This window comes from Salmo salar, chromosome ssa27, assembly GCF_905237065.1.
Source record: "Salmo salar chromosome ssa27, Ssal_v3.1, whole genome shotgun sequence".
NCBI classification, from domain to species: domain Eukaryota; kingdom Metazoa; phylum Chordata; class Actinopteri; order Salmoniformes; family Salmonidae; genus Salmo; species Salmo salar.
Window position 1 is genome coordinate 30,389,716 of NC_059468.1, and position 13,767 is coordinate 30,403,482.

General features: G+C 42.5%; 1 protein-coding gene across 1 annotated transcript in view; it reads left to right on the forward strand.

The window, feature by feature from the left end:
• slc25a13 (solute carrier family 25 member 13) overlaps positions 1-11,999 on the forward strand; it is a 90,901-nt gene extending 78,902 nt beyond the window's left edge. Inside the window, exon 18 of the mRNA XM_014178472.2 lies at positions 9,993-11,999. Coding sequence (XP_014033947.1) covers positions 9,993-10,176 — 184 coding nt within the window. The 3' untranslated portion in view covers positions 10,177-11,999. The remainder of the gene's footprint in view (positions 1-9,992) is intronic.
• The last annotated feature ends 1,768 nt before the right edge of the window (positions 12,000-13,767 follow it).

Genomic DNA, 13,767 nt, shown 5'->3' on the forward strand with positions numbered 1-13,767 from the left:
TTGTTGTCGGTGATCAGGCCTACCACTGTTGTGTCATTGGCAAACTTAATAATGGTGTTGGAGTCGTGCCTGGCTGTGCAGTCATGAGTGAACAGGGAGTAGAGGGGACTGAGCACACATCCCTGAGGGGCCCCTGTGTTGAGGATCAGCATGGCAGATGTGTAGTTACCTACCCTTACCACCAGGGGACGGCCCGTCAGGAAGTCCAGGATCCAGTTGCAGAGGGAGGTGTTTAGTCCCAGGGTCCTTAGCTTATTGATGAGCTTTGAGGGCACTATGGTGTTGAACGCTGAGCTGTAGTCAATGAATAGCATTCTCACATAGGTGTTCCTATTGTCCAGGTGGGAAAGGGCTGTGTGGAGTGCAATAAAGATTGCATCATCTGTGGATCTGTTGGGGCGGTATGCAAATTGTAGTTGGTCTAGGGTTTCTGGGATGATGGTGTTGATGTGAGCCATGACCAGCCTTTCGAAGCACTTCATGGCTACAGATGTGAGTGCTACGGGTCGGTAGTCATTTAGGCAGGTTACCTTAGTGGTCTGCTTAACCTCTATGGGCTAGGTGGGACGCAAGCGTCCCACCCGTGGTGCACTCCATCAACAGCAGGTGCATTTCAAGAGCGGCAAATTTGAATCCAAATAAATGTCAAAATTCAAATTTTTCAAACATACAACTATTTTACACCCTTTGAAAGATAAACATCTCCTTAATCTAACCACGTTTTACGATTTCAAAAAGGTTTTACGGCGAAAGCATAAATTTAGAGTATGTTAGGACAGTACATTTACAAGAGTTGTGTGTAATGTTGTGCCAATTCAAAGACAGGCGTCACCAAAACCATAAAATCAGCTAAAATTATGCACTAACCTTTTACAATCTCCAACAGATGACACTCCTAGGACATTGTGTTAGACAATGCATGCATTTTTAGTTCTATCAAGTTCATATTTATATCCAAAAACAGCGTTTTACTGTGGCGTTGATGTTCAGGAAATCGTTTCCCTCCAATAACCGGCATTCAAGTCAGCACCACAAATTAAATAATTAAAATTAGAAAACATTGGTAAAATATTATATTGTCATTTAAAGAATTATAGATTTACATCTCTTGAACGCAATCAACTTGCCAGATTTAAAAATAACCTTACTGGGAAATCACACTTTGCAATAATCTGAGCACTGCGCCCAGAAAAATACGCGTTGCGATACAGACTAGCCGCCATGTTGGGGAGATCTAAAATCGAAAATACTATGTAAATAATCCATTACCTTTGATTCTCTTCATCAGATGTCACTTCCAAGTATCACAGGTCCATAACGAATGTAGTTTTTTTCAAAAAAGCTCATCATTTATGTCCAAAAATCTCCGTCTTGTTAGCACATGATCTAAGCCCGCCGGACTTCACTTCATGAACGAGGGGAAAAAATATATTTACGTTCGTTCAAACATGTCAAACGTTGTATAGCATAAATCATTAGGGCCTTTTTTAACCAGAACATGAATAATATTCAAGGTGGACGAATGCATTCTCTTTTATAACGTATTGGAACGAGGGTACCCAACATGAACTCGCGCGCCAGGTGTCTAATGGGCCATCATCGTTCCATGGCTCTTGTTCGGTCAGATCTCCCTCCAGAAGACTCAAAACACTTTGTAAAGGCTGGTGACATCTAGTGGAAGCAATAGGAAGTGCCAAAATATTCCTCAGCCCCTGTGTTTTTCAATGGCATAGGTTTAAAGGTAATACAACACATCAGGTATCCACTTCCTGTCAGAAAATGTCTCAGGGTTTTGCCTGCCAAATGAGTTCTGTTATACTCACAGACACCATTCAAACAGTTTTAGAAACTTTAGGGTGTTTTCTATCCATATATAATAAGTATATGCATATTCTAGTTACTGGGTAGGATTAGTAACCAGATTAAATCGGGTACATTTTTTTATCCAGCCGCGCAAATACTGCCCCCTAGCCCTAACAGGTTAAAACATGTTGGTATTACAGACTCGGACAGGGAGAGGTTGAAAATGTCAGTGAAGACACTTGTCAGTTGGTCAGCACATCCTCGCAATACACGTCCTGGTAATCCGTCTGGCACTGCGGCCTTGTGAATGTTGACCTGTTTAAAGGTCTTACTAACATCGGCTGCGGAGAGCGTGATCACACAGTCTTCCAGAACAGCTGGTGCTCTCATGCATGTTTCAGTGTTATTTGCCTCGAAGCGAGCATAGAAGTAGTTTAGCTCGTCTGGTAGGCTTGTGTCACTGGGAAGCTCTCGGCTGTGCTTCCCTTTGTAGTCTGTAATGGTTTGCAAGCCCTGCCACATCCGACGAGCGTCAGAGCCGGTGTTGTATGATTTGATCTTAGTCCTGTATTGACACTTTGCCAGTTTGATGATTCGTCGAAGGGCATAGCAGGATTTCTTATAAGCTTCCTGGTTAGAGTCCCGCTCCTTGAAGCGGCAGCTCCAGCCTTTATCTCAGTGCGGATGTTGCCTATAATCCATGGCTTCTGGTTGGGGTATGTACGTACAGTCACTGTGGGGAAGACGTCATCGATGCACTTATTGATGAAGCCAATGACTGATGTGGTGTACTCCTCAATGCCATCGGAGGAATCCCGGAAAATATTCCAGTCTGTGCTGGCAAAACAGTCCTGTAGCTTAGCATCTGCTTCATCTGACCACTTTTTTATTGATCTAATCACTGGTGCTTCCTGCTTTAATTTTTGCTTGTAAGCAGGAATCAGGAGGATAGAATTATGGTCAGATTTGCCAAATGGAGGGCGAGAGAGACCTTTGTATGCGTGGAGTAAAGGTGGTCCAGAATTGTTTTCCCTCTGGTTGCACATTTAACATGCTGATCGAAATTTGGTAAAACAGATTTAAGTTTCCCTGCATTAAAGTCCCCAGCTACTAGGAGCACCTCCTCTGGGTGAGCATTTTCTTGTTTGCTTATGACAGAATACAGCTCATTCAGTGCTGTCTTAGTGCCAGCCTCTGACTGTGGTGGTATGTAAACAACTACGAAAAATACAGATGAAAACTCTAGGTAGGTAGTGTGGTCTACAGTTTATCATGAGATACTCTACCTCCGGCGAGCAATAACTCGAGACTTCCTTAGATATCATGCACCAGCTGTTATTTACAAAAATACATAGTTCGCAGCCCCTTGTCTTATCAGGCGCCGGTGTTCTATCCTGCCGGTGCAGTGTAACCAGCCAGCTGTATGTTGATAGTGTCGTCGTTCAGCCATGTCTCTGTTTTTATTTTTATTTTATTTCACCTTTATTTAACCAGGTAGGCTAGTTGAGAACAGGTTCTCATTTACAACTACGACCTGGCCAAGATAAAGCAAAGCGGTTCGACACATACAACAACACAGAGTTACACATGGAATAAACAAACATACAGTCAATAAATACAATAGAGAAAGTCTATATACAGTGTGTGCAAATGAGGTAGGATACGGGGGGTGAGGCAATAAACAGGCCATAGTGGCGAAATTATTACAGTATGGCAAATTAAACACAGGGGTGATAGATGTGCAGAAGATGAGTGTGCAAGTATCGGTACTGGGGTGCAAAGGAGCAAAATAAATAAAATAAATAACAATATGGTGATGAGGTAGTTGGATGGGCTATTTACAGATGGGCTATGTACAGGTGCAGTGATCTGTGAGCTGCTCTGACAGCTGGTGCTTAAAGCTAGTGAGGGAGATATGAGTCTCCAGCTTCATTGATTTTTGCAGTTCGTTCCAGTCATTGGCAGCAGAGAACTGGAAGGAAAGGCAGCCGAAGTAGGAATTGGCTTTGGGGGTGACCAGTGAAATATACCTGCTGGAGCGCGTGCTGCGGGTTGGTGCTGCTATGGTGACCAGTGACCTGAGATAAGGCAGGGCTTTACCTAGCAACGACTTATAGATGACCTGGAGCCAGTGGGTTTGGCGACGGATATGAAGCGAGGGCCAGCCAACGAGAGCATACAGGTCGCAGTGGTGGGTAGTATATGGGGTTTTGGTGACAAAACGGATGGCACTATGATAGACTGCATCCAATTTGCTGAGTAGAGTGTTGTAGGCTATTTTGTAAATGACATCGCCGAAGTCAAGGATCGGTAGGATAGTCAGTTTTACTAGGGTATGTTTGGCAGCATGAGTGAAGGATGCTTTGTTACGAAATAGAAAGCCGATTCTAGATTTAATTTTGGATTGGAGATGCTTAATGTGAGTCTGGAAGGAGAGTTTACTGTCTAACCAGACATCTAGGTATTTGTAGTTGTCCACATATTCTAAGTCAGAACCGTCCAGATTAGTGATGCTGGACGGGTGGATAGGTGTGGGCAGCGATCGGTTGAAGAGCATGCATTTAGTTTTGCTTGCATTTAAGAGCAGTTGGAGGCCACGGAAGGAGAGTTGTATGGCATTGAAGCTCGTCTGGATATTAGTTAACACAGAGTCCAAAGAAGGACCAGATATACTGAATGGTGTCTTCTGCGTAGAGGTGGATCAGAGAATCACCAGCAGCAAGAGCGACATCATTGATATATACAGAATAAAGAGTCGGCCCGAGGATTGAACCCTGTGGCACCGCCATGGAGACTGCCAGAGGTCCGGACAACAGGCCCTTCGATTTGACACACTGAACTCTGCCAGAGAAGTAGTTGGTGAACCAGGCGAGGCAGTCATTTGAGAAACCAAGGCTGTTGAGTCTGCCGATAAGAATGTGGTGATTGACAGAGTCGAAAGCCTTGGCCAGGTCGATGAATACAGCTGCACAGTATTGTCTCTTATCGATGGCGGTTATGATATTGTTTAGGACCTTGAGCGTGGCTGAGGTGCACCCATGACCAGCTCGGAAACCAGATTGCATAGCGGAGAAGGTACGGTGGGATTCGAAATGGTCGGTGATCTGTTTGTTAACCTCTCTGGTATCATTGGGACGCTAGCGTCCCACCTCGACAACAGCCAGTGAAATTGCAGGGCGCCAAATTCAAACAACAGAAATCCCATAATTAAAATTCCTCAAACATACAAGTATTATACACCATTTTAAAGATAAACTTCTTGTTAATCCAACCACAGTGTCCGATTTCAAAAAGGCTTTACGGCGAAAGCACACAATACGATTATGTTAGGACAGCGCCTAGCCACAAGAAACCATACAGACATTTTCCAACCAAGGAGAGGACTCACAAAAGTCAGAAATAGCGATTAAATGAATCACTAACCTTTGATGATCTTCATCTGGTGGCACTCCCAGGACTCCATGTTAAACAATAAATGTTTGTTTTGTTCGATAAAGTCCCTTTTTATGTCCAAAGACCTCCGTTTAAATTGGCGCGTTATGTTCAGTAATGCATTGTCTCAAATAACATCTGGTGAAATTGCAGAGAGCCAAATGAAATTACAGAAATACTCATCATAAACATTGATGAAAGATACAAGTGTTATACATAGGATTACAGATAAATGTCTTGTTAATCCAGCCGCTGTGTCAGATTTAAAAAAGTCTTTACGGCGAAAGCACACCATGCGATTATGTTAGGACAGCGCCTAGTCACAAAACACCATACAGACATTTTCCAGCCAAGGAGAGGACTCACAAAAGTCAGAAATAGCGATTAAATTAATCACTTACCTTTGATGATCTTCATCTGGTGGCACTCCCAGGACTCCATGTTACACAATAAATGTTTGTTTTGTTCGATAATGTCCCTCTTTATGTCCAAAAACCTTCGTTTTGTTGGTGCGTTTAGTTCAGTAATCCAAAGGCACAAAGCGCGCTCTCAACATCCAGACAAAAAGTCAAAAAAGTACAATAAAAGTTCGTAGAAACATGTCAAACGATGTTTAAAATCAATCCTCAGGTTGTTTTTGTCATAAATAATCAATAATAGTTCAACCGAACAAAAGCTTCGTCAATAGAAAAGGAGAAACAAGAAAGGCGCACTCCCGATCACGTGCTGGACTCATGTCTGGAAATTTCCACTGCCCACTCATTGAAAGTGCTGTATCTCCCTCATTTTTCAGAGTAAAAGCCTGAAACAATGCCTAAAGACTGGCCACACGTAAAAGAAGCCATAAAGATCGTGAACTGGGTCCTAAGTCTTTGTATGGTGGATAGGCTTTCAATAGAAAAACAGCCTTTCAAAATAATAGTACTTCCTGGATGGATTTTCCTCAGGTTTTCGCCTTTCATATCAGTTCTGTTATACTCACATACATTATTTTAACAGTTTTTGAAACTTTAGAGTGTTTTCTATCCAAATCTAAATTATATGCATATCCTAGCTTCTGGGCCTGAGTAGCAGGCACTTTAATTTGGGCACGCTTTTCATCCAAAATTCCGAATGCTGCCCCCTACCCTAGTGAAGTTAACTTGGCTTTCGAAGACATTAGGATAGATATAGGTCTGTAGCAGTTTGGGTCTAGAGGGTCTAGAGTGTCTCCCCCTTTGAAGAGGGGGATGACTGCGGCAGCTTTCCAATCTTTGGGGATCTCAGACGATACGAAAGAGAGGTTGAACAAGCTAGTAATAGGGGTTGCAACAATTTCGGCTGATAATTTTAGGAAGAGAGGGTCCAGATTGTCTAGTCCTGCTGATTTGTAGGGGTCCAGATTTTGCAGCTCTTTCAGAACATCAGCTATCTGGATTTGGGTGAATGAGAAATGGAGGAGGCTTGGGCAAGTTGCAGTGAGGAGTGCAGGGCTGTTGACCAGGGTAGGGGTAGCCAGGTGGAAAGCATGGCCAGTCGTAGAAAAATGCTTATTGAAATTCTCAATTATCGCGGATTTATCGGTGGTGACAGTGTTTCCTAGCCTCAGTGCAGTGGGCAGCTGGGAGGAGGTGCTCTTATTCTCCATGGACTTTACAGTGTCCCAGAACTTTTTGGAGTTAGTGCTACAGGATGCAAATTTCTGTTTGAAAAAGCTAGCCTTTGCTCTCCTAACTGCCTGTGTATATGGGTTCCTATCTTCCCTGAAAAGTTGCATATCACGGGGGCTATTCGATGCTAATACAGTACGCCACTGGATGTTTTTGTGCTGGTCAAGGGCAGTCAGGTCTGGAGTGAACCAAGGGCTATATCTGTTCCTGGTTCTACATTTATTGAATGGGGCATGCTTATTTAAGATGGTGAGGAAAGCACTTTAAAAGAATAACCAGGCATCCTCTACTGACAGAATGAGGTCAGTGTCCTTCCAGGATACCCGGGCCAGGTCGATTAGAAAGGCCTGCTCGCTGAAGTGTTTTAGGGAGCGTTTGACAGTGATGAGGGGTGGTCGCTTGACCGCAGACCCATTACGGATGCAGACAATTAGGCAATGATCACTGAGATCCTGGTTGAAGACAGCAGAGGTGTATATCATTTGGAAAGAAAATGGTATCAGTATATTTCCTTTTCCGGGAGAAGAGATCAAGAGATTACACAGAGGGGAAACTGAATTTCCAAACGTACAAATTTCTGTTTTACTAGGGGGTGAGAGCTGTGTGTGCTGTGATGCAGACTATTACTGCACAGTAGTAGGTATTTTAGGATGAGCTATGTGGAAAATGTGGGGTCAGCCTCGAAACCTTAATGACTTGGAGAAGATCTGCAAAGAGGAGTGGGACAAAATCCCTCCTGAGATCTGTGCAAACCTGGTGGCCAACTACAAGAAACGTCTGACCTCTGTGATTGCCAACAAGGGTTTTGCCACCAAGTACTAAGTCATGTTTTACAGAGGGGTCAAATACTTATTTCCCTCATTAAAATGCAAATCATTTTATAACATTTTTGACATGCGTTTTCCTGGATATTTTTGTTGTTGTTATTCTGTCTCTCACTGTTCAAATAAACCTACCATTAAAATTATAGACTGATCATTTCTTTGTCAGTGGGCAAACGTACAAAATCAGCAGGGGATCAAATACTTTTTTCCCCCACTGTACATACATACAGGTTTTGGTGAGGTGCGGGGGGCTGCCACACTAGGTGCCTGGGGAGCTGTTGTTGTGGGGGGTTTAGTGCCTTGCTCAAGGGCACAATGGCATATAGGATTTGATAACGCTTCCCTAACCGCCGACTCAGAACATGAGCCATTAGTCTCAAGGTGCAGGGCTAGTGATGGCTGTTCAACAGTCTGATGGCCTGGTGATACAAGCTGCTTCTCAGTCTCTCGGTCCCAGCTCTGATGCACCTGTAAGTGTCTTACCACACGATAAGACTGAGAAATACAGAAACGCAAATGTCATAGAAACGTCCAGTCAGGATTGATAGCTTCTACTGACAGCTGCTGTGTTATACAAAATGATGGTAATTTGTAGCACCACTTTTCTACCAACCTTTCAACAGAGGGAGAGAGCTGTGTAGTTTCACAAAGAACACCATAGGACTCTGGTCAGAAGCAGTGCACTATATAGAGAATAGGTTGCCATTTGGGACACAGACCATTATTTGGTGGGATGGACGTAACATTTCCTAAACTACAGGGCTACAGAGTGTGAAGCAGTGCAGAGAGAATCACTTTGACTTGGGATCTTTCTCTTTTCAGCTTTTTGGGGTAGAAATGAGCTCATTTTCCCTGGAGGAGCAAATTGGTCACTCTTTAGAATGCACTAATGTTCCATTGACCAATAAGAGACAGAGACAGGAGGGTAAAGGGGGAGACTGTTAGGACAAGCATCACCAAATACATTCCATTCACTATTATACTGTACATATAGTGGTACTGACAAAATGTTGTCAATACTTTATACTGTACATATAGTGGTACTGACAAAATGTTGTCAATACTTTATACTGTACATATAGTGGTACTGACAAAATGTTGTCAATACTTTATACTGTACATATAGTGGTACTGACAAAATGTTGTCAATACTTTATACTGTACATATAGTGGTACTGACAAAATGTTGTCAATACTTTATACTGTACATATAGTGGTACTGACAAAATGTTGTCAATACTTTATACTGTACATATAGTGGTACTGACAGAATGTTGTCAATACTTTATACTGTACATATAGTGGTACTGACAGAATGTTGTCAATACTTTATACTGTACATATAGTGGTACTGACAGAATGGTAAATACTTTATACTGTACATTTAGGTGGTACTGACAGAATGGTAAATACTTTATACTGTACATATAGTGGTACTGACAGAATGGTCAATACTTTATACTGTACATATAGTGGTACTGACAGAATGGTCAATACTTTATACTGTACATATAGTGGTACTAACAGAATGGTCAATACTTTATACTGTACATATAGTGATATTGACAGAATGTTGTCAATACTTTGGGGCTCTTCCAGAAAGCAGGATCAATGTGTTAAAGAATATTAAGGATATTATAGTCAGTTAACAGAAATATAGACTTGAAATTGGCATGGTATAATTGACTCCACCACCAACAACTCTTACTTACTAAACCAGGAAATCAAGAGATCCAGTATATTGGACTATTTACAGCCCTTTGGAAAGTCAGAACAACTTCCATTTAGTATGCAAAACCCTATGTACTCTAAATATCCAATGTGCATACTGTGTTGTCTTCACAGACTTTGTTCAATGTGAATACAGTACAGCTGGATGGTATAGTGTGGGTTTGAAATATGTTCCCTGTCCGTATTGGAAAGATATCACTGAAGGGAGTATGAAACCATTGTGGGATATTCCTTTATTTCTGGTTTGTGTGCTTTGGGAAAAAATAGCCCTCTCGCCCAGTCTTAATATTCGATTAAGATGTTTATTTTTTGTGGTGGACAATGTTTAATATAAAATCTCTTGCCTCTCTCTCCTCTTGTCCCTTCCACTTTCTGTTTCTCTTTTTTCGGTCCCTCTCCCCGTTCTCCTTCCCTTTCTGTCTCTCCCTCTCTTCCCCCTTTCTCCTCCCTCCCGTTTTCTCTCATCCTCCCTCCCTCCCGCTCTCCTCGTCCCTCCCTGACCCTCCCCCCTCCCGCTCTCCTCGTCCTTCCCCGCTCTCTCTCCACACCACAGAAAGCCGTCTGGTTCGGAGCCGACTCCCAAGTCTCGGATCAGCCTGCCGGCGCCCAGCCCCGACCACATCGGAGGTTTCAGGTTGGCCGTGGCCACGTTCGCTGGCACCGAGAGCAAATTTGGACTCCACCTCCCAAGATACAACGTTCAAGTAACCCCCCCATCCAAGAAGGACGCCCCTTGAATTGAACCCCCTCTGCCCACACGTAGGGGGCAGAATAGAGCACACGTGCAATCATTACACCCTCTCCCTCCCACCCCCACCCAGTCAAGCACTTGGAATATTCCACCCGAAAGAGAAGCACATTGTGAGTAGTATGATTTGCCTCTCTAGGCTTAAAAGATAAATATGTATCTGTTTTAGTTGATGAGAACTTTTTTTAAACCTATTATGATCTTCTGGAATGTACCTTTCTACATCATGGATAGAAACACAAAAACGTTGTTCTAGCTTCTGTTTTAGTCTTAGCTACCCGTAAAGATTACTTTTTGAGTCAGTCTTATTGTGAAGATCAAGTGATATCTGCAGGACTGACAATGTGTGTCTAGAGTAGTGTTCCAGTTTGTCTTTTCATACAGTAATATGCATAGTAGCGGAGGGGCTGGCCATGACTTGAATTAGACCTGGACTGCTTCCTTTCATTTCATCATCACTAAGGCCGGGACTCATTCAAAAGTGCGTAGTCAACATGTGCATTGCACTTGCTTTTAAAGGTCATTTCCACTTGAGCCGACGTACCGTATTTACCAAGGCCATCTCTTTAAAAGACACTTGACAGTTCAATGTGCTCATCTACAACGTGCCTTTGATTGAATCTCGGTCTAACCAGCACTTTATATGATGGTGCTTTTACTGTCTTCCACCTGAGAGTCTGATAGATACCAAACAGAATGAGTCCTATCCGCAGGATGGGGATAGTAGCACAAGTACGCACATCTGAATGACGGTTCTACTGTACATCTGAATGACGGTTCTACTGTACATATGAGAACGCAACAGACACATCCGAATGACAGTTCTAATGTACATATGAATGACGGTTCTACTGTACATATGAGAACGCAACAGACACATCTGAATGACGGTTCTACTGTACATATGAATGACGGTTCTACTGTACATATGAGAACGGAACAGAGAGACACATTTACATATTGATACAGTTCACCAAGTGGCGTTTTAGATACTGAGAAGAAACTAATAATCTTGATCTTGAACTTCATTTGCGAGAAAACAAAAGTTTGACCAATCAAAACGCTTGAATGTAATATACTGTTCACTATTACCACCACTTGCACAAGGTATTACTACTACACCTACTATGGTATTGTAGTGACTGTCTGTTATCCTAAGTTGTCTCAGATCAAACTGGGCTGTGTGTTGTATACATTTCTATTTAAAGAATCATCAGGGTACAAAAGAGCAGGGGGAGAGAGTAGAGAGATGTGGGGTATTCCAGAAAGCAGGATTATGAAACTATCCAGTTAACTTTGATAAACAACCACATATTATTTTCTGGTTGATTAAGAACACTACATTTGTATACTGGTTGTTGTTGCCGAGTCAATTATATCTTGTCAATTTGAAGGGCTCTATTCAGTCCATATCACAGAAGTTCAACTTTAAAGCGTGATTCACAATTAAAGGCAATGTTCTTGCGGTCACAGCGACTGCATTCACCGTAAACGCTGCGTATGTCGGCCCTATCACAAATGACCTTTACATTTCTAGTGCGAAATCTGTAACACTTCAGCAATACAGACTGAACAGAGCCCTAAGTCTATAATTCTCAAAATATCTCATTATTTTAAGCAATGTTGGACAGTTAGCTGGCTAACTTATTTATCCAGCTTCCTGGAACAGCCCAGTGGTGTCACGGAAGACGTCCGTATTTAAACTTGTACAGTACAGGAGAGAAGTAGAATATGGTGTGATAATTGTGCCTTACTGTATGTATGGCAGCAATATGTATATGTACTAATGAAATTAAACGTTAGTGAACAAAGTGTGTGTGCATGTGTTCTTTGACAAGGTGGTATGTTATGGTGCGACAAGTCAGAGAAAAGCTTGACCCCTGGCACTGGAGACGAGGACAGAATCACAGCAGGCAACTTGTGACACTATCATTACAGTAGCTAAACAACAACAAGTAAACAAACGAACAGTTCTTCAGCCATGATTTATTGGCGGATATCACGATAGACAGCGGCTTACAATATGTCTCTTTTGTTCATTACAGTTCACGTAGCACTTTACACAAAATAATGTGCTAAACCAGAATTTGTTGCTTAGGCCTGTAGCCATTGAACAATGCAATAACCCTCACATACGTACAGTTGAAGTCGAAAGTTTACATACACTTAGGATGAAGTCATTAAAACTCATTTTTCAACCACTCCACAAATGTCTTGTTAACAAACTATAGTTTTGGCAAGTCGGTTAGGACATCTACTTTGTGCATGACACAAGCATTTTTGCCAACAATTGTTTACAGACCAGATTATTTCACTTATAATTCACTGTATCACAATTCCAGTGGGTCAGAAGTTTACATACACTAAGTTGACTGTGCCTTTAAACAGCTTGGAAAATTCCAGAAAATGATATCATGGCTTTAGAAGCTTCTGTTAGGCTAATTGACATAATTTGAGTCAATTGGAGGTGTACCTGTGGATGTATTTCAAGGCATACCTTCAAACTCAGTGCCTCTTTGCTTGACATCATGGGAAAATCAAAAGAAATCAGCCAAGACCTCAGAAAGAAAAATGTACACCTCCACAAGTCTGGTTCATCCTTGGGAGCAATTTCCAAATGCCTGAAGATACCACGTTCATCTGTACAAACAATAGTACGCAAGTATAAACACCATGAGACCACACAGCCGTCATACCGCTCAGGAAGGAGACGCGTTCTGTCTCCTAGAGATTAATGTACTTTGGTGCGAAAAGTGCAAATCAATCCCAGAACAACAGCAAAGGACCTTGTGAAGATGCTGGAGGAAACCGGTACAAAAGTATCTATATCCACAGTAAAACGAGTCCTATATTGACATAATCTGAAAGGCCGCCCAGCAAGGAAGAAGCCACTGCTCCAAAACCGCAATAAAAAAGCCAGACTACGGTTTGCAACTGCACATGGGGACAAAGATCGTACTTTTTGGAGAAATGTCCTCTGGTCTGATGAAACAAAAATAGAACTGTTTGGCCATAATGACCATCGTTATGTTTGGAGGAAAAAGGGGGAGGCTTGCAAGCCAAAGAACCCCTCCCAACCGTGAAGCACGGGGGTGACAGCATCATGTTGTGGGGGTGCTTTGCTGCAGGAGGGACTGGTGCACTTCACAAAATAGATGGCATCATGAGGATGTAAAATTATGTGGATATATTGAAGCAACATCTCAAGACATCAGTCAGGAAGTTAAAGCTTGGTCGCAAATGGGTCTTCCAAATGGACAATGACCCCAAGCATACTTCCAAAGTTGTGGCAAAATGGCTTAAGGACAACAAAGTCAAGGTATTGGAGTGGCCATCACAAAGCCCTGACCTCAATCCTATAGAAAATGTGTGGGCAGAACTGAAAAAAAGTGTGCGAGCAAGGAGGCCTACAAACCTGACTCAGTTACACCAGCTCTGTCAGGAGGAATGGGCCAAAATTCCCCCAACTTATTGTGGGAAGCTTGTGGAAGGCTACCCAAAACGTTTGACTCAAGTTAAACAATTTGAAGGCAATGCTATCAAATACTAATTGAGTGTATGTAAACTTCTGACCCACTGG